This window comes from Bombina bombina, chromosome 2 (genome assembly GCF_027579735.1).
Source record: "Bombina bombina isolate aBomBom1 chromosome 2, aBomBom1.pri, whole genome shotgun sequence".
NCBI classification, from domain to species: Eukaryota; Metazoa; Chordata; class Amphibia; order Anura; family Bombinatoridae; genus Bombina; species Bombina bombina.
In genome coordinates, this window is record NC_069500.1 from 544,331,247 (window position 1) to 544,355,546 (window position 24,300).

At 41.2% G+C, this 24,300-nt stretch overlaps 1 protein-coding gene across 1 annotated transcript in view; it reads left to right on the forward strand.

Moving 5' to 3' along the window:
* Positions 1-24,300, forward strand: part of LOC128647173 (hippocampus abundant transcript 1 protein) — a 250,063-nt gene that overhangs the window by 69,297 nt on the left and 156,466 nt on the right. Inside the window, exon 5 of the mRNA XM_053699958.1 lies at positions 20,026-20,140. Coding sequence (XP_053555933.1) covers positions 20,026-20,140 — 115 coding nt within the window. The remainder of the gene's footprint in view (positions 1-20,025; positions 20,141-24,300) is intronic.

Here is a 24,300-nt window from a genome sequence, read left to right on the forward strand (position 1 = left end):
TAAGTCTTGCCTTTCGTTATAGACTGGCGCGCCTTCGTGTCCTGCTGCAGCATGTTTTGGCGATGCTGGAGGATCCCAGTACTGATGGGTCGAGGGGTCCTCGGTCTTCTGTCCCGGGCGGCAAGCTGGATTAGACGGGGGATGAAGTAATTGCTTGTGGCTCCAATTTACTATTTTCTTTAAGGTATCCTATTCCAGTTCTGAGCTTTGGGAGAATTGGATCTCTGACCGGCTGGTCCTGTTAGTGTGTCTGTTCTTCTTGGGCGTTAACCTGCGGGTGTTGCCCTATTTTTTAATTTGATCCGGTTAGGATGTATTTTATTTAATTTTAAAAGCTCATGTCTGTTATAATTTTTTCCTTGGGAAGAATTTCTTTGTGGTCACATTGGCGCTTCTGCGGTAGTTACATGGAAGTTAGGACATTGTTATGTTCTATAGTTTGTCTGTTTTGTTGTCTATCCCTTCTAGGATTACGACTTTCTGTGGCCTTGGGCTGCCCTTGGGTGCCCTATGCTTCAGACTAGTCCTGGTTGGGTACTAGTTGTCTGTCCCTGGGGGCCTATATCAGACACGTGGTGCCCGTTATTCCTATCTGGTCCGGTTGGGGTGCCGAGTGGTTCACTCTTGTTTGAGTTTCGTTTTCTTGTTTTGCCTTACAAGTTTATAGGTGGCCTTTTGTTCCAGGACGTCAGGCTGGTCCTCGTTTATCTTCTGGGGTCATTGGAGGGCATTGTGCTCAGTCCTAATTGTCATATCCATGCTTAGCTGGCTGAGTTTTATGAGGTTTGGATCCTGCTAGGGCGTACTCTGTATGTAGACTTCTGGGTTCTTTTGATTCAGGTGCTAGAGTGTATCTCCTTCCCATAGTGGGTTGGAGGTTCAGGGATTCCATGGAAATCCGTGGTTCCAGGTTCTGGCGACGTTTACTCATTCTCCTCCTTTGAGGCTTCCTTTGGTAATGTCCTCTTGGACTCTGTTTCCTTGATGACGGTACCTCTTCCTTTTGGTCGAGGCTGATTGGGCCTTTTGTCCCTTTCCTGGGGATTGGCCTCCTAGTCATCAGTTTCTGGAAGTTAGGGCTTGTTTGTCTTTGATCTACTTCCGGGATCTCATCTACTCCCATACTTTTGAAACTTTATTGTTTGTGGTCTCCTTTTAGGGTGTTGCCCCTGTTTTGGTGTTTGGGTTTTCATCCGCCAGGGGTTAGAATGCTTGTGTTTCGTAAATCCTAGAGCTGTAGTGCTTCCGGGAAGTTGATCCTGAGAGGATCTTGGAGACTTATCTTCTCAATCCAGATTTTCCAGGTTTGGGTTCTGTTCTTTATCTCTAGAGCCTTTAGGGTTCAACCAGAGTCACTGTGTGGATTTTATCATTGCCTAGCACCCTTTAGGTTGGGAGTTTGAATCCCGCTGGGGTCTTTGAAGCACTCTGTGTCTGGGATACTTACGTGAGAGTTCAGTGTCCAAGGCACCTTGTATATGACTGGGATTGCATCACCTGTGGTGCAAGCTTTGCTCCGGATTGGGTAACCTGGTGGTTCTTCAGGGGTTTTTAGTTTGTTTAAAGCCGGCTCCGGGTTTCCGGGTGTCTGGGTTCTTTTGTCCTTGTCTTTGACTGGACATTTTGGGTTTCTGTATCCAGATCCCTTAGGACTGGTTCGGGTTGGCCCAGTTCTCGTTTCAGGGACATCTTCTGTTCCTACGGGCAGATTTTTTTCTCTCTTATCAGAGAATTAGACTTTCTGCTGGGTCGACCATAGTGGCTGAATGGTTCTTCATTCGGTACTTGATGTTTTTTGAGTCCATCTACAGCTTTACACTCAATACCTGTGTGCGGGTGAGCTGTTCTGTTTACTCAGGGTCCTTTCTCCCTCTGTTCAGTGGGGTTGTTCCCCCTGCCTTGCATGCAGGATGTCAGGTGAAGGGCTGGTTTTATTGTAACTTGTCATTATAGTGTAGTTTTGTAGAGGGTCTCCTTTTTGGAGTGTCCTTAGCCTTTTGGAAGCGAACTGCCACTGGGTTCTGGAACCCAAGCTCTTTTCGGAAGGGCTGGATCCCCTCCCTTTTCCTTCCTGAAGGTCTTGGTGATTCGGGGAATTTTTTAATTCCTTTGTCTTTTCGGACATTGCCAGTCACTTTGGTGCTGGGTCCGATACCCGGGAGTGAGGGTCGGGGATCTGTCTGATCTGTTGTACTTTGACCGTGTACCAAAGACAGATCTTGTGAGCCTTCCTTAGAGGGGAGGCTTTGCAGTAAATCCCTCCTCAGCAGGTATTTTTTCTCTGCTGGTTCTGGGTTCTATCCTTTTCTGCTTTTCTTGGGTAGGTGTTCTGCACTACTTTGGAAGCTTTCTTACTAAAGACGGTCCTGTGCAGTTTACTAGCTTGATTGCTAGGTTTGGCGCCTTGTGTTGGCTTAGACCACCTTGCAGCAGGAAGCCTCTGGTTTTTCGGAGAAACCTATTCAAATATTCTGATGCTGTTTTTCACGGCTCCCAGGGACGTTTTTTCTTTCGCTTGCTCTATCCTGGGTGCGAGTTAGTGCTCTGCGTAGGGGAGGGGTTCTACCTTTCTCCCTTTCGTATTTCATGGCTTTACTTTGGTACCTTGGAATCCATGCAGAAAGGGGTTTGGGATTTTCCTCCCTTGCTCTGCTAGGTCGGTAGAGTTTTTCGTCGGTTTTTCCCTGTTTCATCCTTGTTTACTCTCTTGGAGTTACCCTTGGGTTTTTTCTTCAAAATGCCCTAGTCCTTTTGTTTTTCTTGGGGTCCTTTCGGACTTCCTTATCTGAATCCTCCATCTTCCCTTCAGGGAGAATATGGATGTTTCGATTCCTTCTGGTCGGGGGTGAGTTTATTTGTGGGCTGAGAGCCTGCAGGTCTTTGTCTCCTCAGAGGCTTTTGGGCCCGATTGAGTCTAGTGATTCTGAGCGGTCTCTAGCAAGGACCTTGCTTGTTCTAACTGTTGGGCAGTTATTTGGGCCTTTTTTTTTGTCGGGAGTTTGGGTGTTTTCAGGCTATGGTGCCCTCAGTTTATGGTCCGCCTCCTTATACCCTCCCATTTTTTTCCCCCATTCAGTGTCCTCTAGAGCTTGGGTATTTGTTCCCACAAGTAATGAATGAAGCAGTGGATTCTCCTCCCATTAAGATGGAAAACATAAATTATGCTTACCTGATAATTTCATTTCCATCTGTGGGTGGAGAGTCCACTGCTCCCGCCCGTTTCTTTGGTGGGCGGACCTAAATTTAATTTCTCTTGTAAGGTGTATCGAGTCCACGGTTTCATCCATTACTTGTGGGATATTCTCCTTCCCAACAGGAAGTGGCAAAGAGAGCACCCACACCAGAGCTGTCTATATAGCTCCTCCCCTAACTCCACCCCCAGTCATTCTCTTTGCCGGTTCTCAGCAAGATGGAAGTGTAAAGGGAAGTGTGGTGACATTGTGTAGTTTTTTACCTTCAATCAAGAGTTTATTATTTTAAATGGTACCGGTGTTGTCCTATTTACTCTCAGGCAGAAAATGGATGAAGAGTCCTGCCTGGAGGATGAGGATCTTAGCATTTGTAACGAAGGTCCATTGCTGTTCCCACAGAAAGCTGAGGAGTAAAGGAAACTTCAGTGTGAGGAACTGTTTGCAGGCTATGCTGCACTGAGGTATGTTCAGTCATTTTTCTCTAGAAAAACTGTATAATATTCAAAGGAAAGGCTGACATTATCCCCATTAGGGGAAGGGTAAGCTGTAATCAGAGACATGGTGTGGTATAACAGCTTGCATGAGGGCTAAAATAATTCTGGTTGACACTTATTTTTTTTTTTTGCATGATAAACGTTTTTTAATGAAAGCATGGTAAAACGTTTTTTGTTTCTTTTCAATCAAGCATGGCAAAACGTTTTTTTAAACAAGCATGGTAAAACGTTTTTTTAAACAAGCATGGTAAAACGTTTTTTTAATCAAGCATGGCAAAACGTTTTTTTAAACAAGCATTGTAAAACGTTTTTTTAAACAAGCATGGCAAAACGTTTTTTTAAACGAGCATGGTAAAACGTTTTTTTAAACGAGCATGGTAAAACGTTTTTTTAAACAAGCATGGTAAAACGTTTTTTTTTTTTTTTTTTAAACAAGCATGGTAAAACATTTTTTTGAGTTAGTTTATTGAAGGGTCTTTTGGCTTGTGTTTTATGGTGTTTTTAGACCACATGGCTACTCAGAAACACTTTGATGTGTTTCTTTAAGGCCCCATGTACATCGAGTGCGGTGGGAGGGGCCTATTTTCGTGCCTCAGTTGCGCACTTTTTATTACTCTGTGAGGCAAGCTTTATTACCAGAGGGTCCTGCTCTTATTTGGGGGCCAATTCAACTTCTTTTTCCCACAAAAACTAATCCTAAGGGCAGGTAGGAGCCACAGCAGAGCTGTGGCAAAGTGTTGACGGTTTTTGACACTTTGTCAATCTGGTTTCAACATTAAAGGGTTAATTGTTTATTTGACTTGTGGGGCAATCTTCATAAAGCTTTAAGTACATGCTGTAAAAATTTCAGAAAATTTGATGCATTTTTAGACAGTTTTGCAGAACGTGTGCACTTTTTCTCTCTTAAATATAGATATTAAGCTTTTATCTTGGAAAGTTCTGTTTTTAGTAGCTATCTCTTCGGCTCGAAGAGTTTCTGAGTTATCTGCTTTACAGTGTGATTCACCCTATCTTGTTTTCCATGCTGATAAAGTGGTTTTGCGTACCAAACCTGGATTCCTGCCTAAGGTTGTTTCTAATAGGAACATCAACCAGGAAATTGTTGTTCCTTCTCTGTGTCCTAATCCTTCTTCCAAGAAGGAACGTCTGTTGCACAATCTAGATGTGGTTCGTGCTTTAAAGTTCTACTTGCAAGCAACTAAAGAATTACGTCAAACATCTTCATTGTTTTGTTGTCTACTCTGGAAAGCGGAGAGGTCTAAAGGCTACGGCAACCTCTCTTTCTTTTTGGCTGAAAAGCATCATCCACTTGGCTTATGAGACTGCTGACCAGCAGCCTCCTGAAAGGATTACAGCTCACTCTACTAGAGCGGTATCTTCCACATGGGCTTTTAAAAATGAGGCTTCTGTTGAACAGATTTGTAAGGCGGTGACTTGGTCTTCGCTTCATACTTTTTCCAAATTTTACAAATTTGATACTTTTGCTTCTTCGGAGGCTATTTTTGGGAGAGAGGTTCTACAAGCAGTGGTGCCTTCCGTTTAGGTACCTGTCTTGTCCCTCCCTTCATCCGTGTCCTAAATCTTTGGTATTGGTATCCCACAAGTAATGGATGAAACCGTGGACTCGATACACCTTACAAGAGAAAACAAAATTTATGCTTACCTGATAAATTTCTTTCTCTTGTGGTGTATCGAGTCCACGGCCCGCCCTGTCTATTTAAGTCAGGTATTATTTTTATTAAAACTACAGTCACCACTGCACCCTATGGTTTCTCCTTTTTCTTCCTAACCTTCGGTCGAATGACTGGGGGGTGGAATTAGGGGAGGAGCTATATAGACAGCTCTGCTGTGGGTGCTCTCTTTGCCACTTCCTGTTGGGAAGGAGAATATCCCACAAGTAATGGATGAAACTGTGGACTCGATACACCACAAGAGAGAGAAATTTATCAGGTAAGCAGAAATTTTGTTCTTCTGGAACCATTTATACCCTGATATTTCTCCTTTTTAAGCCTTTGGCCTCCTCCTGATGGCCAGGTTCTGAATTCCCACAAGTAATGAATGAAGCAGTGGACTCTCCTCTCACAGATGGAAATGAAATTATCAGGTAAGCATAATTTGTTTTTTTAAGAATAAAAATGCTGGAGTAGACTGTCCCTTTAAGTCTTAAAAACCTCCAAGACCCACAATTTAAAAAGTAATTGCCTGTGTTTCTTGAAGGTTTAACGTAAAAACATTTTTTTTTTTTAAATTAAAATACCCGTTTAAACAAATTATTGCTGTATATACCTTATTTAAAGCCCCTTTATAGTTTTAATAGCCAGGTGATCTCTGTGGTAATAGTGATCACATGGCATGAATAAATGTAACCCCTTAAGGTTGTTATTGACAAAGGACGTACCCTGTACGTCGTCGGTATTTTCAAGCGATGGAAGTGATCCTGATCGCTTCCAGCCGCTTTCATGTTATTACAGTGATGCCTCGATATTGAGGCATCCTGCAATAAGATGTTTAGCCATCCAATGCAGAGAGAACCACTCTGTGGCCCCCTCTGCATCGGCCATTGATGGCCGCAAACGTTGGTGGGTGGGAGCAATTGCAGGGAGGCGGGTGGGCGGCCATCGATGGGGAACTTCTGGCAGGCAGTGTGAATTCACTCGCCACGCGCCCGCAATCTACTCATATGAGCATTTAACTAATACGAGTAAGATGTGGTGGGAGAGGGGGTAAATTATTTTGAAAAAGCTATCTGGGTGTGGGAGGGGGTAGAGAATTGAGGGTGGGAGCAGCTACACTACAAAAAAATATTTATATATATATATATATATATATATATATATATATATATATATATATATATATATATTTATATTTTCCAGGCCCCTCTCAAAATTGTCATAAGTAACACCTAATACATTATTTTTAAAGCTTTGAAATGAAGACTTTAAATGCTAAACAGTATTATAAACCTAATAAAATAGATTGTATCTAAATCAAATTAAGTTTAATGAACAAAAACATTTGCTAAACAGCACCTAATAAAATAATTACACAACAGACTGTATCATCATCAAACTAAGTTTAATGAACAAAAAAAATTTTTTACTTGCCTTTTTCTGAAAACAGTTCTCTGCATTGAGTCTGCAGCTGAGGGAAGTGGCTGCTAGATCTTTTTCCTTTGAAAGCTGATCCATTGATGACGTCTGGCTTGCTTGGCTTTGCATATCTTATCATATGCACACAAGCGGACAGCTCCACCTACTGGCTATTTTAATGTATGCACTGCTTCTTAATGCTTTTCAATAGCAGTTACATGACTGAAAAAAAGGCGTTATTCAGAAAAGGCGCAATTGAACCGTCGTAAACCGAGGCCACCTGTATATGTGTGTGTATGTATATATATGTATGTATGTATCTCTCTCTCTCTCTCTCTCTCTCTCTCTCTCTCTCTGTGTGTGTATGTATGTATATATAGTCTATGAGCTAGTGACGTATGGGATATACAATCCTACCAGGAGGGGCAAAGTTTCCCAAACCTCAAAATGCCTAAAAATACACCCCTCACCACACCCACAATTCAGTTTTACAAACTTTGCCTCCTATGGAGGTGGTGAAGTAAGTTTGTGCTAAGATTTCTACGTTGATATGCGCTTCTCAGCATTGTTGAAGCCCGATTCCTCTGAGTACAGCGAATGTCAGAGGGACGTGAAGGGAGTATCACTTATTGAATACGATGATTTCCCTAACGGGGGTCTTTTTCTGTTATCGGTCGTAGAGATCAATCTCCTACCTCCCTTTTCAGATCGACAATATACTCTCAATTTTCCATTACATCTACTGATAACTGTTTCAGTACTGGTTTGGCTATCTGCTATATGTGGATGGGTGTCTTTTGGTAAGTATGTTTTTTCTCTTGTTAAGTGTATTCAGTCCACGGATCATCCATTACTTATGGGATATATTCCCTTCCCAACAGGAAGTTGCAAGAGGATCACCCAAAGCAGAGCTGCTATATAGCTCCTCCCCTCACATGTCATATCCAGTCATTCTCTTGCAACTCTCAACATAGATGGAGGTCATGAGAGGAGAGTGGTGTTTTATACTTAATTATTTCTTCAATCAAAAGTTTGTTATTTTTAAATGGCACCGGAGTGTGCTGTTTTTTTCTCAGGCAGTATTTGGAAGAAGAATCTGCCTGCGTTTTCTATGATCTTAGCAGAAGTAACTAAGATCCACTGGCTGTTCTCGCACATTCTGTGGAGTGGGGTAACTTCAGAAAGGGAATAGCGTGCGGGGTCTCCTGCAAATAAGGTATGTGCAGTAAAATATTTTTCTAAGGAATGGAATTGACTAAGAAAATACTGCTGATACCGATGTAATGTAAGTACAGCCTTAAATGCAGTGAAAGCGACTGGTATCAGGCTGATTAATGTATATACAGTAAAGTTATTCTCTAAGGAATGGAATTTGACTGAGAAAATGCTACTAATACTGAAGTAATGTAATAAGCCTTAAAATACAGTAGAAGGACTGGTATCAGGCTTATCAATAGAGATACATACTCTTTAAAAAAGGATGTTTAAAACGTTTGCTGGCATGTTTAATCGTTTTTGTGATACACATTGGTGATAAAACTTATTGGGGCATGAAATTTTCCACATGGCTGACTTATTTTTCTGCATAGAAACGGTTAACTGAAGCTCCCACTGTTGTCATAATGAGTGTGAGGGGCCTATTTTAGCGCTTTTTTGCGCAGGAAAAATTCAGTCTCAGTCTTCCTGCTTCTTCCTGCATGACCCAGGACGTCTCTAGAGAGCTCAAGGGACTTCAAAAGTCATTTTAAGGGAGGTAATCAGTCACAGCAGACCTGTGACAGTGTGTTTGACTGTGTTAAAAAACATTTTTTTCTCTATTGATTATCCGTTTTGGGTATTAAGGGGTTAATCATCCATTTGCAAGTGGGTGCAATGCTCTGCTAACTTAATATATTTACTGTGAAAATTTGGTTGCTATAACTGATTTGGTTCATTGTTATTTCAACTGTGACAGTTTTTTGTGCTTCTTAAAGGCACAGTAGCGTTTTCTATATTGCTTGTAATCTTATTTTAAAGTGTTTTCCAAGCTTGCTAGTCTCATTGCTAGTCTGTTTAAACATGTCTGACACAGATGAATCTGTTTGTTCACTATGTTTGAAGGCCAGTGTGGAGCCCCATAGAAATATGTGTACTTAATGTATTGATTTCACTTTAAATAATAAAGGTCAGTCTTTATCTGTAAAGGAATTATCACCAGACAACGAGGGGGAAGTTATGCCGACTAACTCTCCTCACGTGTCAGTACCTTCGCCTCCCGCTCAGGAGGCGCGTGATATTGTGGCGCCAAGTACATCAGAGACGCCCATACAAATCACTTTACAAGACATGGCTACTATTATGAATAATACCCTGACAGAAGTATTATCTAAATTGCCAGAATTAAGAGGCAAGCGTGATTGCTCTGGGATAAGGACAGAGCGCGCTGAGCCATGTCCGATACTGCGTCACAGTTTGCAGAACATGAGGACGGAGAGCTTCATTCTGTGGGTGACGGATCTGATCCAGGGAAACCGGATTCAGAGATCTCTAATTTTAAATTTAAGCTTGAGAACCTCCGTGTATTGCTAGCGGAGGTTTTAGCGGCTCTGAATGACTGTAACACAGTTGCAATTCCAGAGAAATTATGTAGGCTGGATAGATACTATGCGGTGCTGGTGTGTACTGACGTTTTTCCTATACCTAAAAGGCTTACAGAAATTATTAGCAAGGAGTGGGATAGACCCGGTGTGCCCTTTTCCCCACCTCCTATATTTAGGAAAATGTTTCCAATAGACGCCACTACACGGGACTTATGGCAGACAGGTCCCTAAGGTGGAGGGAGCAGTTTCCACTTTAGCTAAGCGTACCACTATCCCGGTGGAGGATAGTTGTGCTTTTTTGGATCCAATGGATAAAAAATTAGAAGGTTACCTTAAGAAAATGTTTGTTCAACAAGGTTTTATCTTACAGCCCCTTGCATGCATTGCGCCTGTCACTGCTGCTGCGGCATTCTGGTTTGAGTCTCTAGAAGAGGCCATTCACACAGCTCCATTGGATGAAATTATGGACAAGCTTAAAGCACTTAAGCTAGCTAATGCATTTGTTTCTGATGCCATTGTACATTTAATTAAACTAACAGCTAAGAACTCCGGATTCGCCATACAGGCGCGCAGAGCGCTATGGCTTAAATCCTGGCCAGCTGACGTGACTTCTAAATCTAAATTGCTTAATATTCCTTTCAAGGGGCAAACCTTATTCGGGCCCGGCTTGAAAGAAATTATCGCTGACATTACTGGAGGTAAGGGTCATACTCTTCCTCAGGACAGGGCCAAATCAAAGGCCAAACAGTCTAATTTTCGTGCCTTTCGAAACTTCATGGCAGGAGCAGCATCAACTTCCTCCGCTCCAAAACAGGAAGGAACTGTTGCTCGTTACAGACAGGCCTGGAAAACTAACCAGTCCTGGAACAAGGGCAAGCAGGCCAGAAAACCTACTACTGCCCCTAAGACAGCATGAAGGGATGGCCCCCTATCCGGAAACGGATCTAGTAGGGGGCAGACTTTCTCTCTTCGCCCAGGCGTGGGCAAGAGATGTCCAGGATCCCTGGGCGTTGGAGATCATATCTCAGGGATATCTTCTGGACTTCAAAGCTTCTCCTCCACAAGGGAGATTTCATCTTTCAAGATTATCAGCAAACCAAATAAAGAAAGAGGCATTTCTACGCTGTGTACAAGACCTCCTAGTAATGGGGGTGATCCACCCAGTTCCGCGGACGGAACAAGGGCAAGGATTTTACTCAAATCTGTTTGTAGTTCCCAAGAAAGAGGGAACCTTCAGACCAATCTTGGACTTAAAGATCTTAAACAAATTCCTAAGAGTTCCATCATTCAAGATGGAAACTATTCGAACCATCCTACCCATAATTCAGGAGGGTCAGTACATGACCACAGTGGACTTAAAGGATGCCTACCTTCACATACCGATTCACAAAGATCATTATCGGTACCTAAGATTTGCCTTTCTAGACAGGCATTACTAGTTTGTAGCTCTTCCCTTCGGATTAGCTCCGGCCCCGAGAATTTTTACAAAGGTTCTGGGCTCACTTCTGGCGGTTCTAAGACCGCGAGGCATAGCGGTGGCTCCTTATCTAGACGACATTCTGATACAAGCGTCAAGTTTTCAAATTGCCAAGTCTCATACAGAGATAGTTCTGGCATTTCTGAGGTCGCATGGGTGGAAGGTGAACGTGGAAAAGAGTTCTCTATTACCACTCACAAGAGTCTCCTTCCTAGGTAGAGATGAAAATTTACCTGACGGAGTCCAGGTTATCAAAACTTCTAAATGCTTACCGTGTCCTCCATTCCATTCCACGCCCGTCAGTGGCTCAGTGCATGGAAGTAATCGGCTTAATGGTAGCGGCAATGGACATAGTGCCATTTGCGCGCCTGCATCTCAGACCGCTGCAATTATGCATGCTAAGTCAGTGGAATGGGGATTACTCAGATTTGTCCCCTCTACTAAATCTGGATCAAGAGACCAGAGATTCTCCTCTCTGGTGGCTTTCTCTGGTCCATCTGTCCAAGGGTATGACCTTTCGCAGGCCAGATTGGACGATTGTAACAACAGATGCCAGCCTTCTAGGTTGGGGTGCAGTCTGGAACTCCCTGAAGGCTCAGGGATCGTGGACTCAGGAGGAGAAACTCCTCCCAATAAATATTCTGGAGTTAAGAGCGATATTCAATGCTCTTCTAGCTTGGCCTCAGTTGGCAACACTGAGGTTCATCAGATTTCAGTCGGACAACATCACGACTGTGGCTTACATCAACCATCAAGGGGGAACCAGGAGTTCCCTAGCGATGTTAGAAGTCTCAAGGATAATTCGCTGGGCAGAGTCTCACTCTTGCCACCTGTCAGCGATTCACATCCCAGGCGTGGAGAACTGGGAGGCGGACTTTCTAAGTCGCCAGACTTTTCATCCGGGGGAGTGGGAACTTCATCCGGAGGTGTTCGTTCAGCTGGTTCATCGTTGGGGCAAACCAGAACTGGATCTCATGGCGCCTCGCCAGAATGCCAAGCTTCCTCGTTACGGATCCAGGTCCAGGGATCCGGGAGCGGCGCTGATAGATGCTCTAGCAGCCCCTTGGGTTTTTAACATGGCTTATGTGTTTCCACCGTTTCCGCTGCTGCCTCGACTGATTGCCAAGATCAAACAGGAGAGAGCATCAGTGATTCTGATAGCGCCTGCGTGGCCACGCAGGACCTGGTATGCAGACCTAGTGGACATGTCGTCCTGTCCACCATGGTCTCTGCCTCTGAGGCAGGACCTTCTAATACAAGGTCCTTTCAACCATCCAAATCTAATTTCTCTGAGGCTCAAACATGGAGATTGAACGCTTGATCTTATCAAAGCGTGGCTTCTCGGAGTCAGTTATTGATACCTTAATACAGGCACGGAAGCCTGTTACCAGAAAGATTTACCATAAGATATGGCGTAAATATTTATATTGGTGCGAATCCAAGAGTTACTCATGGAGTAAGGTTAGGATTCCTAGGATATTGTCTTTTCTACAAGAGGGTTTAGAAAAGGGCTTATCTGCTAGTTCGTTAAAGGGACAGATTTCTGCTCTGTCTATTCTTTTACACAAACGTCTGGCAGAAGTTCCAGACGTCCAGGCTTTTTGTCAGGCTTTGGCTAGGATCAAGCCTGTGTTTAAGACTTGCTCCGCCATGGAGCTTAAACTTGGTTCTTAAAGTTCTTCAAGGTGTTCCGTTTGAACCCCTTCATTCCATTGATATTAAGCTTTTATCTTGGAAAGTTCTGTTTTTGATGGCTATTTCCTCGGCTCGAAGAGTCTCTGAGTTATCTGCCTTACATTGTGATTCCCCTTATCTGATTTTCCATTCAGACAAGGTAGTTCTGCGTACTAAACCTGGGTTTTTACCTAAGGTAGTTTCTAACAGGAATATCAATCAGGAGATTGTTGTTCCATCATTATGTCCTAATCCTTCTTCAAAGAAGGAACGACTTTTGCATAATCTGGACGTAGTCCGTGCCCTGAAGTTCTATTTACAGGCAACTAAAGATTTTCGTCAAACTTCTTCCCTGTTTGTCGTTTACTCTGGACAGAGGAGAGGTCAAAAAGCTTCGGCAACCTCTCCTTTTGGCTTCGTAGCATAATACGTTTAGCCTATGAGATTGCTGGACAGCAGCCCCCTGAAAGAATTACAGCTCATTCCACTAGAGCTGTGGCTTCCACCTGGGCCTTTAAGAATGAGGCCTCTGTTGAACAGATTTGGTCTTCGCTTCACACCTTTTAAAAATTTTACAAATTTGACACTTTTGCTTCTTCGGAGGCTGTTTTTGGGAGAAAGGTTCTACAGGCAGTGGTTCCTTCCGGTTAAGTTCCTGCCTTGTCCCTCCCATCATCCGTGTACTTTAGCTTTGGTATTGGTATCCCATAAGTAATGGATGATCCGTGGACTGAATACACTTAACAAGAGAAAACATAATTTATGCTTACCTGATAAATTTATTTCTCTTGTAGTGTATTCAGTCCACGGCCCGCCCTGTCTTTTTAAGGCAGATCTAAATTTTAATTAACACTCCAGTCACCACTGCACCCTATGGTTTCTGCTTTCTTGTCTTGTTTCGGTCGAATGACTGGATATGACATGTGAGGGGAGGAGCTATATAGCAGCTCTGCTTTGGGTGATCCTCTTGCAACTTCCTGTTGGGAAAGGAATATATCCCATAAGTAATGGATGATCCATGGACTGAATACACTACAAGAGAAATAAATTTATCAGGTAAGCATAAATTATGTTTTTATTACTTAAAGGGACAGTATACACTCATTTTCATATAACTGCATGTAATAGACACTACTATAAAGAATAATATGCACAGATACTGATATAAAAATCCAGTATAAAACTGTTTAAAAACTTACTTAGAAGCTGTCACTTTGGCTCTGTTGAAAAGGTAGCTGGAAAGCCCACTGCAAGTGGCAAATAAGACACTCCCCCCCTCCCCCTTCTTTTGCATATGAAAAGACCCTTTACACAAACAGGAGCAAGCTGGAGTAGGTAGTCGAGCGTATTCACATAAAACTTTGGGGCTTGGTTAGGAGTCTGAAAATCAGAGCAATGTTATTTAAAAATAAGCAAAACTATACATTAATTAAAAAAAAAAACTTTATGGGCTATATAAATAGATTATCTACAAAACATTTATGCAAAGAAAAAATGAGTGTATAATGTCCCTTTAAGGCACCCCAGCTATGGTTTGGCACTTTATGCATTTATATAAAGTTCTAAATATATGTATTGTACTTATATTTGCCATGAGTCAGGTTCATGTATTCCCTTCTGCAGACTGTCCGTTTCATATTTGGGGAAAATAACATTTTAAGAAAAAAAAATTCTTATCTGGGGTTTAGTCTCTTTTTTCTAAATTGACTACTTTTTTCTTGCAAATTGCAGGCGGTATTAGGCCCGCCAAATGCTAACTTTATTGCGTCATTTTTGGCACGATAATTTTTTGGCGCGAAAAATACGTCCGTGATGCAACTTCGTCATTTCCGGGGTCATAGTTGACCCCGAAGCCTTACACAGGGTTGCGTCTTCGGTGACGCGAGTGTGTCATTTCCGGTTATTGTTGGCGCCAAAAAAATTTAAGTTACGTTGTGCGTCATACTTGGCGCAAAACCTTTTCATTATTTTAATACCCCATTGATGTTTGCCTCTTGCCTTTTTTTCTGTCAGAGGGCTATGCTATTTGCATTTTTTCCCATTCCTGAAACTGTCATATAAGGAAATTGATCATTTTGCTTTATATGTTGTTTTTTCTTTTACATTTTGCAAGATGTCTCAATCTGATCCTGCCTCAGAAGTATCTGCTGGAACTTTGCTGCCTGACATCGGTTCTACCAAAGCTTAGCTTAGATTAGCATGAGTAAGGGTTAACAGCCCGAAACGTTGCATTTGCTGCTGTGTGCCTGTGCTTTATGAAAGCTAAAAGGATCAATAAATTCTTTAAAGTTTTAAAAAAACTTTTTTCCTTATTTTTTGGTGCTGTGGAATTCAACTGCTGCTGTTATACCAAAGCTAAGTGCATTTGTTGTAAGATTGTGGAAATCTTTTCTCCGAATGTCATTTGTAATAGTTGTCATGATAAACTTTTACATGCAGATAGTGTGTCCATCAGTAATAGTACATTGCCAGTTGCAGTTCCTTCAACTTCTAATGTACATGATATACCTTTGAATTTTAAAGAATTTGTTACTGATTCTATTCAGAAGGCTTTGTCTGTATTTCCACCTTCTAATAAACGTAAAAGGTCTTTTAAAACTTCTCATTCAGTTGATGAAATTTCAAATGATCAACAAAATAATAGTTTATCCTCCTCTGATGAGGATCTATCTGATTCAGAAGATCCTTCCTCAGACATTGACACTGACAAATCTACTTATTTAAAATAGAGTATATGCGTTCTTTATTAAAAGAAGTGTCAATTACTTTGGATATTGAGGTAACCAGTCCTCTTGACGTTCAGTCTAATAAACATTTAAATGCTGTTTTTAAACCTCCTGTGGTTTCTCCAGGTTTTTTTCCTATTCCTGAGGCTATTTCTGATATGATTACTAAGGTATGGAATAAGCCAGGTACTTCTTTTATTCCTTCTTCAAGTTTTAAAAAATTGTATCCTGTAACCAGCAAATTCTATAGAGTTCTACTCTTGCTAAACGTACCACTATTCCTATGGAAGATTGTACTTCCTTTAAGGATCCTTTGAATAGGAAGCTTGAATCTTCTCAGACCTGCAATTTCTTTGGCTGATGTTGCAGCTGCATCAATTTTCTGGTTGGAGAATTTAGCGCAACAAGAATTTGATTCTGATGTATCTAGCATTATTCGCTTACTGCAATATGCTAATCATTTTATTTGTGATGCCATTTTTGATATTATCAAAATTGATGTTAGATCCATGTCTTTAGCTATTTTTGCTAGAAGAGCTTTGTGGCTTAAATCTTCGAATGCTGATATGACATCTAAGTCTAGATTACTATCTCTTTCTTTCCAAGGTAATAATTTATTTGGTTCTCAGTTGGATTATTTCAACTGTTACTGGGGGGAAGGGAGTTTTTTGCCTCAGGATAAAAAAACCTAAGGGTAAATCTTAGGCTTCTAACCGTTTTCGTTCCTTTCGTCAGAATAAGGAACAGAAATCTAATCCTTCCCCCAAGGAATCTGTTTCCAATTAGAAGCCTTCCTCAAATTGGAATAATCCCAAGCCATTTAAGAAACCAAAGTCAGCCCCTAAATCCGCATGAAGGTGCGGCCCTCATTCCAGCTCAGCGGGTAGGGGGCAGATTAAGGTTTTTCAAGGATTTTTGGATAAATTCTGTCCAAAAGCAATGGATTCAGAGCATTGTCTCTCAAGGGTATCGAATAGGATTCAGAGTAAGACCTCCTGTGAGAAGATTTTGTCTCTCACGTATCCCAGCAAATCCAGTAAAAGGTCAGGCTTTCCTGAATTGTGTTTCAGACCTGGAGTCTTCAGGGGTAATCATGCCAGTTCCTTTTCAGGAACAAGGTCTGGGGTTTTATTCAAATCTATTCATTGTCCCAAAGAAGGAAAATTCATTCAGGCCAGTTCTGGATCTGAAAATTTTGAATCGTTATGTAAGAGTACCAACTTTCAAGATGGTAACTATAAGGACTATTCTGCCTTTTGTTCAGCAAGGACATTATATGTCTACAATAGACTTGCAGGATGCATACCTTCATATTCCGATTCATCCAGAACATTATCAGTTCCAGAGATTTTCTTTTCTAGACAAGCATTACCAATTTGTTGCTCTTCCATTTGGCCTAGCAACAGCTCCAAGAATCTTTTCAAAGGTTTTAGGTGCCCTACTCTCTGTAATCAGAGAGCAGGGTATTGCAGTGTTTCCTTATTTGGACGATATCTTGGTACTAGCGCAGTCTTTACGTTCTGCAGAATCTCACACAAATCAACTAGTGTTGTTTCTTCGAAAACATGGTTGGAGGATCAATTTACCAAAAAGTTATTTGATTCCTCAGACAAGGGTCACCTTTTTAGGTTTCCAGATATATTCAGTATCCATGACTCTGTCTCTAACAGACAAGAGACGCTTGAAATTGGTTGCAGCTTGTCGGCACCTTCAGTCTCAGTCATTCCCTTCAGTGGCTATGTGCATGGAAGGTTTAGGCCTCATGACTGCAGCATCGGACGCGATTCCTTTTGCTCGTTTTCACATGAGACCTCTCCAGCTTTGTATGCTAAATCAATGGTGCAGGGATTATACAAAGATATCACAATTAATATCCTTAAATCCCAATATACAACGCTCTCTGACGTGGTGGTTAAATCACCAACGTTTAGTACACGGGGCTTTTTTTGTTCGACCAACCTGGACTGTGATAACTACAGATGCAAGTCTTTCAGGTTGGGGAGCTGTTTGTGGATCTCTGACTGCTCAAGGGGTTTGGAAATCTCAAGAGGCGAGATTACCAATCAATATTTTAGAACTCCGTGCAATTTTCAGAGCTCTTCAGTTTTGGCCTCTGTTGAAGAGAGAACCATTTATTTGCTTCCAGACAGACAGTATCACAACTGTGGCATATGGCAATCATCAGGGTGGGACTCACAGTCCTCAAGCCATGAAAGAAGTACCTCGGATACTTGCATGGGCGGAATCCAGCTCCTTTCTAATCTCTGCGGTGCATATCCCAGGTGTAGACAATTGGGAAGCGTATTATCTCAGTCGTCAGACTTTACATCCAGGAGAGTCGTCTCTCTCCATCTAGATGTGTTTTCTCAGATTGTTTAGATGTGGGGTCTTCCAGAGATCTGACGGCCTCTCACCTAAACAAGAAACTCCCAGATACCTGTCCAGGGATGTTCAGATGGAAGCAGTGGATGCACTAACCATTCCATGGAATTATCATCTTGCTTACATCTTAGCGCCTCTAGTTCTTCTTATAAGAGTGATTTCCAAAGTCATGCAGAAACAATAGTTTGTGTTGCTGGTAGCTTCAACATGGCCTCTCAGGTTTTGGTATGCGGATCTTGTTCGGATGTCCATATGCCAGCCTTGGCCACTTCTGTTAAGGCCAGACCTACTGTCTCAAGGTCCATTTTTCCATCAGGATCTCAAATCATTAAATTTGAAGGTATGGAAATTGAACGCTTAGTACTAAGTCATAGAGGTTTCTCTGACTCAGTGATTAATACAAGCTCGTAAATATGTTTCCAGGAAGATTTACTATGGAGTTTGGAAGACTTACATTTCATGGTGTACTTCCCATACATTTTCTTGGAATTCTTTTAGAATTCCTAGAGTTTTACTGTTTCTTCAGGATGGTTTGGATAAAGGTTTGTCTGCAAGTTCCTTGAAGGGACACATCTCTGCTCTTTCAGTTTTATTTTACAGAAAGATTTCTAAACTTCATGATATTCACTGTTTTGTACAGGCTTTAGTTCGACTTAAGCCTGTCATTAAATCAATTTCTCCTCCTTGGAGTCTTAATTTGGTTTTGAAGGCGTTACAGGCTCCTCCATTTGAGCCAATGCATTCTTTGGACATTACTTTCTTGGAAAGTGTTGTTCCTTTTGGCTATCTCTTCTGCTAGAAGAGTTTCTGAGCTATCTGCTCTTTCTAGTGAATCTCCTTTTCTGATTTTTCATCAGGATAAGGCGGTTTTGCAGACTTCTTTTCAATTTTTACCTAAGGTTGGGAATTCTAACAACATTAGTAGAGAAATTGTTGTCCCTTCCTTGTGTCCTAATCCAAAGAATTCTTTGGAAAGTTCCTTACATTCTTTGGATGTGGTAAGAGCTTTGAAATATTATGTTGAAACTATACTAAGGATTTCAGAAAGACTTCCAGTGTATTCGTTTTATTTTCTGGTCCTAGGAAAGGTCAGAAAGCTTCTGCTATTTCCTTGGCTTCTTGGTTAAAGCTTCTGATTCGTCAAGCTTATTTGGAGTTGTGTAAGATCCCGCCTCAGAGAATTACAGCTCATTCTACTAGGTCAGTCTCCACTTCGTGGGCTTTTAAGAATGAAGCTTCTGTTGATCAGATTTGCAAAGCAGCAACTTGGTCTTCTTTGCATACATTTACTAAATTCTACCATTTTGATGTATTTGCTTCTTCATAAGCAGTTTTTGGTAGAAAAGTTCTTCAGGCAGCTGTTTCAGTTTGATTCTTCTGCTGATGTTTTAAGTTTTTCTTATCGTTAAAGAATAAACTTATAATTTGGGTTGTGGATTATTTTTTCAGCAGAAAATGGCTGTATTTTATTTTTTATCCCTCCCTCTCTAGTGACTCTTGCGTGGAGTTCCACATCTTGGGTATTTGATATCCCATACGTCACTAGCTCATGGAGTCTTGCCAATTACATGAAAGAAAACATAATTTATGTAAGAACTTACCTGATAAATTCATTTCTTTCATATTGGCAAGAGTCCATGAGACTCACCCTTTTTTGGTGGTTATGATTAGTAATTGAATGACGTTGTGGACTCTCCATATCCGGAAAGAAAGAAATTTATCAGGTAAGCATACATTTTGTTTTTTTATTGGCAGAACAGAAGTGAACAATTTTTAGTTAAGTCTCCACTCCAGCTTAAAATGAAATGGGAACATGAAGTTTGAAAACAAACACCACAAGGTGACATATGGGTAAGATCTAAGATATGGAGGTATCTTTTTAAGTATTGGTGCATTTGTACATGTACTGGTGCAAGTACTTGGTATTGATACCGATACTAGTATCGGTGCAACCCTACACTATACCCAAGATATATGCACTTGGGTGTGGTAGGGACCATAAGGAGACATACTCATACATAAAAGAATGCTATTATTGAAAGACAAAAAAAAACAAAAACAAAAAAACCAGAAAACAAATCAAAGGGTTTCTGCAGGATGGGGTTTGAAAATAAGAATGAACCCACAGGGGTCTAAAGTCCATATTTTATATTTACCTTTGCTAACTAATACTTCTGACATCAATATACATTTCTGATTGCATTGCCTTGTATGCTTTTATTTTATTTTTTTATTTATTTTTTAAGTTTAGAGTCCCTTTATCTAAAGCAGAGGCCCACTTTCTAAAACTTACATCTGTAGGAGCTAATTTATTTATTTATTTTAAAAATGTGATTCACATATGTTCTATGAAATAGCTGAAAATAGCATGTATTATTTTTATATATGTTTGTGTCTCTGCTTTTTACAGGTGGTATTTTGCGATGATCTCAGTATCTGGGGCATTCTCTGTTACTTTCTCTGTAATATTTGCTTATGTTGCTGACATTACACAGGAACACGAAAGGAGTACAGCTTATGGGCTGGTAAGATATGTTTTAATACTTGTTTATAGACAACTCTGCTCAGATGTGGGGGGAAATAAATATGAATCATGTGAATATTAAGAAAACAAAACAATATCAAAATGCCTAACCAAGAAATGTCCTTAATACATATTGATTTCTTTCCTAAGACATGGAGAGTCCACGTCGTCATTCCAATTACTAGTGGGATATTCACTCCTGGCCAGCAGAAGGAGACAAAGAGCACCTCAGCAAAGCTGTTAAGTGTCACTTCCCTTACCCATAGCCCCCAGTCATTCTCTTTGCCTCTGTCAATGGAAGAGGTGAAGTTCGGTGTCTGAAGAATGGATTCCTTTTCCGGGTACTTTTCCCTGCAAGCGAGGATTTGGGTTTAGCTGTGTCCACGTTCATCTCGTGAGCAAGAGTAGTGGTGACTTTTAAGCAGTTAGAAAACCAAGCAAAGACTACCTCACAACTTTCTAACATATCTGCTGCCCTTGGTATAGAAAGCCAGAGTAGGTTACTCTGTAATTTCTTTTTCTGAAAGTCTCTGATAGGAGTATGTGTCCTGTCACGCCTTGTGAGCTGTCTGCCTGCAGTAATTTTTGGGACATAATTAATCCTTTAGGAAGGATTTATTAGGGCAGGGTGCAGGCACTTTATGTATGTATGGAGACTAAGGGGTTAACCTTCCATGCGGTTATGGGATGTTTTCTCTGAGGCTTTCAGTTTATTGGGACTTTAATTTATTAGGAAATGTTATTGTTGGGCTCTACTTTGTTGTATCAAGTGTTTACTAGGCAGTTGCTGCTAGAAAAGCGCCCTTTTAGTTATTGCTGCGCAGTTTCTTTTCTTTCATGTAATTAGCAAGAGTCCATGAGCTAGTGACGTATGGGATATACATTCCTACCAGGAGGGGCAAAGTTTCCCAAACCTTAAAATGCCTATAAATACACCCCTCACCACACCCACAATTCAGTTTTACAAACTTTGCCTCCTATGGAGGTGGTGAAGTAAGTTTGTGCTAGATTCTACGTTGATATGCGCTCCGCAGCAGGTTGGAGCCCGGTTTTCCTCTCAGCGTGCAGTGAATGTCAGAGGGATGTGAGGAGAGTATTGCCTATTTTGAATGCAGTGATCTCCTTCTACGGGGTCTATTTCATAGGTTCTCTGTTATCGGTCGTAGAGATTCATCTCTTACCTCCCTTTTCAGATCGACGATATACTCTTATTTATATACCATTACCTCTGCTGATTTTCGTTTCAGTACTGGTTTGGCTTTCTACAAACATGTAGATGAGTGTCCTGGGGTAAGTAAGTCTTATTTTCTGTGACACTCTAAGCTATGGTTGGGCACTTTGTTATAAAGTTCTAAATATATGTATTCAAACATTTATTTGCCTTGACTCAGGATGTTCAACATTCCTTATTTTCAGACAGTCAGTTTCATATTTGGGATAATGCACTTGAATCAATTATTTTTCAATTTTTTTTTTTCCCTGTGGGCTGTTAGGCTCGCGGGGGCTGAAAATGCTTCATTTCTTCTGTTAAGTGTGATCAGTCCACGGGTCATCATTACTTGTGGGATATTAACTGCTCCCCTACAGGAAGTGCAAGAGGATTCACCCAGCAGAGTTGCTATATAGCTCCTCCCCTCTACGTCACCTCCAGTCATTCTCTTGCACCCAACGACTAGATAGGATGTGTGAGAGGACTATGGTGATATATTTAGTTTTTATATCTTCAATCAAAAGTTTGTTATTTTATAATAGCACCGGAGTGTGTTATTCCTTCTCTGGTAGAATTTGAAGAAGAATCTACCTGAGTTTTTCTATGATTTTAGCCGGAGTAGTTAAGATCATATTGCTGTTTCTCGGCTATCTGAGGAGTGAGGTAAACTTCAGATCAGGGGACAGCAGGCAGATTAATCTGCAAAGAGGTATGTAGCAGTTTATTATTTTCTGACATGGAATTGATGAGAAAATCCTGCCATACCGTTATAATGTAAACTCAGCCTTGAATGCAGTAGATGTAGCTGATATCAGGCTGTCATGTATGTATATTTTACACTTCAGTTTTCTGGGAAATGGTACTTCTCTGGCTTTTAAACTGTATACATAGACTTAACCTATTTTGCAGGGACTTGCAATAGGTTTTAAATGACAATTAATTATTGAGGTAAAATGTTTTTTTGCTGGCATGTAAAAACGTTTTTTTCTCTGAGGTACTGGGTGAAAAAATGTTTTGGGCACTTTTTTTCCACTTGGCAATAGTTTTGATTTAAATTAGAGCAGTTCACTGATCCCTCTCACTGTTATGTGTGTGGGGGAGGGGCCATTTTGGTGCTTTCACTATGCATCAGAAAAACTCAGTCAGAGGTTCATTTTCTTCCTGCATGATCCGGTTCATCTCTACAGAGTTCAGGGATCTCAAGAGTCTTTTTTGAGGGAAGTAATCATACAGCAGAGCTGTGCTGATTGTATTGACTGTGATATAAAAAACGTTTATTTGTGTATTTTTTTTCTGCTGCCTGGGTTAGTTATCATTTGCTGAGGGGAACAATCCTTTGCTAAAACTGTATATTCTGACAAAGATTGATGCTATAACTTAATTATTTTATCTGTTATAATATTTTTCTGTGCTTCTTAAAGGCACAGTTTGTTTTCATATTATTTGTAAATTACTTTGAAAAGTATTTCCAAGTTGCTGTTTATTTGCTAGTGTGTTAAACATGTCTGATTCAGAGGAAGATATCTGTGCTATATGTGTTAATGCCAAAGTGGAGGCCAATAGAAATTTATGTACTAAATGTATTGATGCTACTTTAAAAAATAGTCAATCTGTACAAATTGAACATATTTCACCAAACAACGAGGGGAGAGTTATGCCGACTAACTCGCCTCACGTGTCAGTACCTGCATCTCCCGCTCAGGAGGTGCGTGATATTGTAGCGCCGAGTGCATCTGGGCAGCCATTACAAATCACATTACAAGATATGGCTACTGTTATGACTGAAGTTTTGGCTAAACTACCAGAACTAAGAGGTAAACGTGATCACTCTGGGATGAGAACAGAGTGCGCTGATAATGCAAGGGCCATGTCTGATACTGCGTCACAGTTTGCAGAACATGAAGACGGAGAGCTTCATTCTGTGGGTGACGGTTCTGATCCAAATAAACTGGACTCAGACATTTCAAATTTTAAATTTAAGCTTGAGAACCTCCGTGTGTTACTAGGGGAGGTATTAGCGGCTCTGAATGATTGTAACACAGTTGCAATCCCAGAAAAAATGTGTAGGTTGGATAAATATTTTGCGGTACCGACGAGTACTGACGTTTTTCCTATACCTAAGAGACTTACTGACATTGTTACTAAGGAGTGGGATAGACCCGGTGTGCCTTTCTCACCCCCTCCTATATTCAGAAAAATGTTTCCAATAGACGCCGCCACACGGGACTTATGGCAAATGGTCCCTAAGGTGGAGGGAGCAGTTTCTACTTTAGCTAAGCGTACCACTATCCCAGTGGAGGATAGCTGTGCTTTTTCAGATCCAATGGATAAAAAATTAGAGGGTTACCTTAAGAAAATGTTTGTTCAACAAGGGTTTATATTGCAACCTCTTGCATGTATTGCGCCTGTCACGGCTGCAGCAGCATTTTGGTTTGAGTCTCTGGAAGAGACACTTCAATCATCCACACTAGATGACATCACACACAAACTTAAATTCCTTAAGTTAGCTAATTCATTTATTTCAGATGCCGTAGTACATTTAACTAAACTTGCGGCTAAAAATTCAGGATTCGCCATTCAGGCACGCAGAGCTCTGTGGCTAAAATCCTGGTCAGCTGATGTTACGTCTAAATCTAAATTGCTTAATATTCCTTTCAAAGGGCAGACCTTATTCGGGCCCGGCTTGAAAGAGATTATTGATGACATTACAGGAGGTAAAGGTCATGCCCTGCCTCAGGACAAGGCCAAAGCCAAGGCTAGACAGTCCAATTTTCGTTCCTTTCGTAATTTCAAAGCAGGAGCAGCATCAACTTCCTCTGCACCAAAACAGGAAGGAGCTGTTGCTCGCTACAGACAAGGCTGGAAACCTAACCAGTCCTGGAACAGGGGCAAACAGGCCAGAAAACCTGCTGCTGCCCCTAAGACAGCATGAATTGAGGGCCCCCGATCCG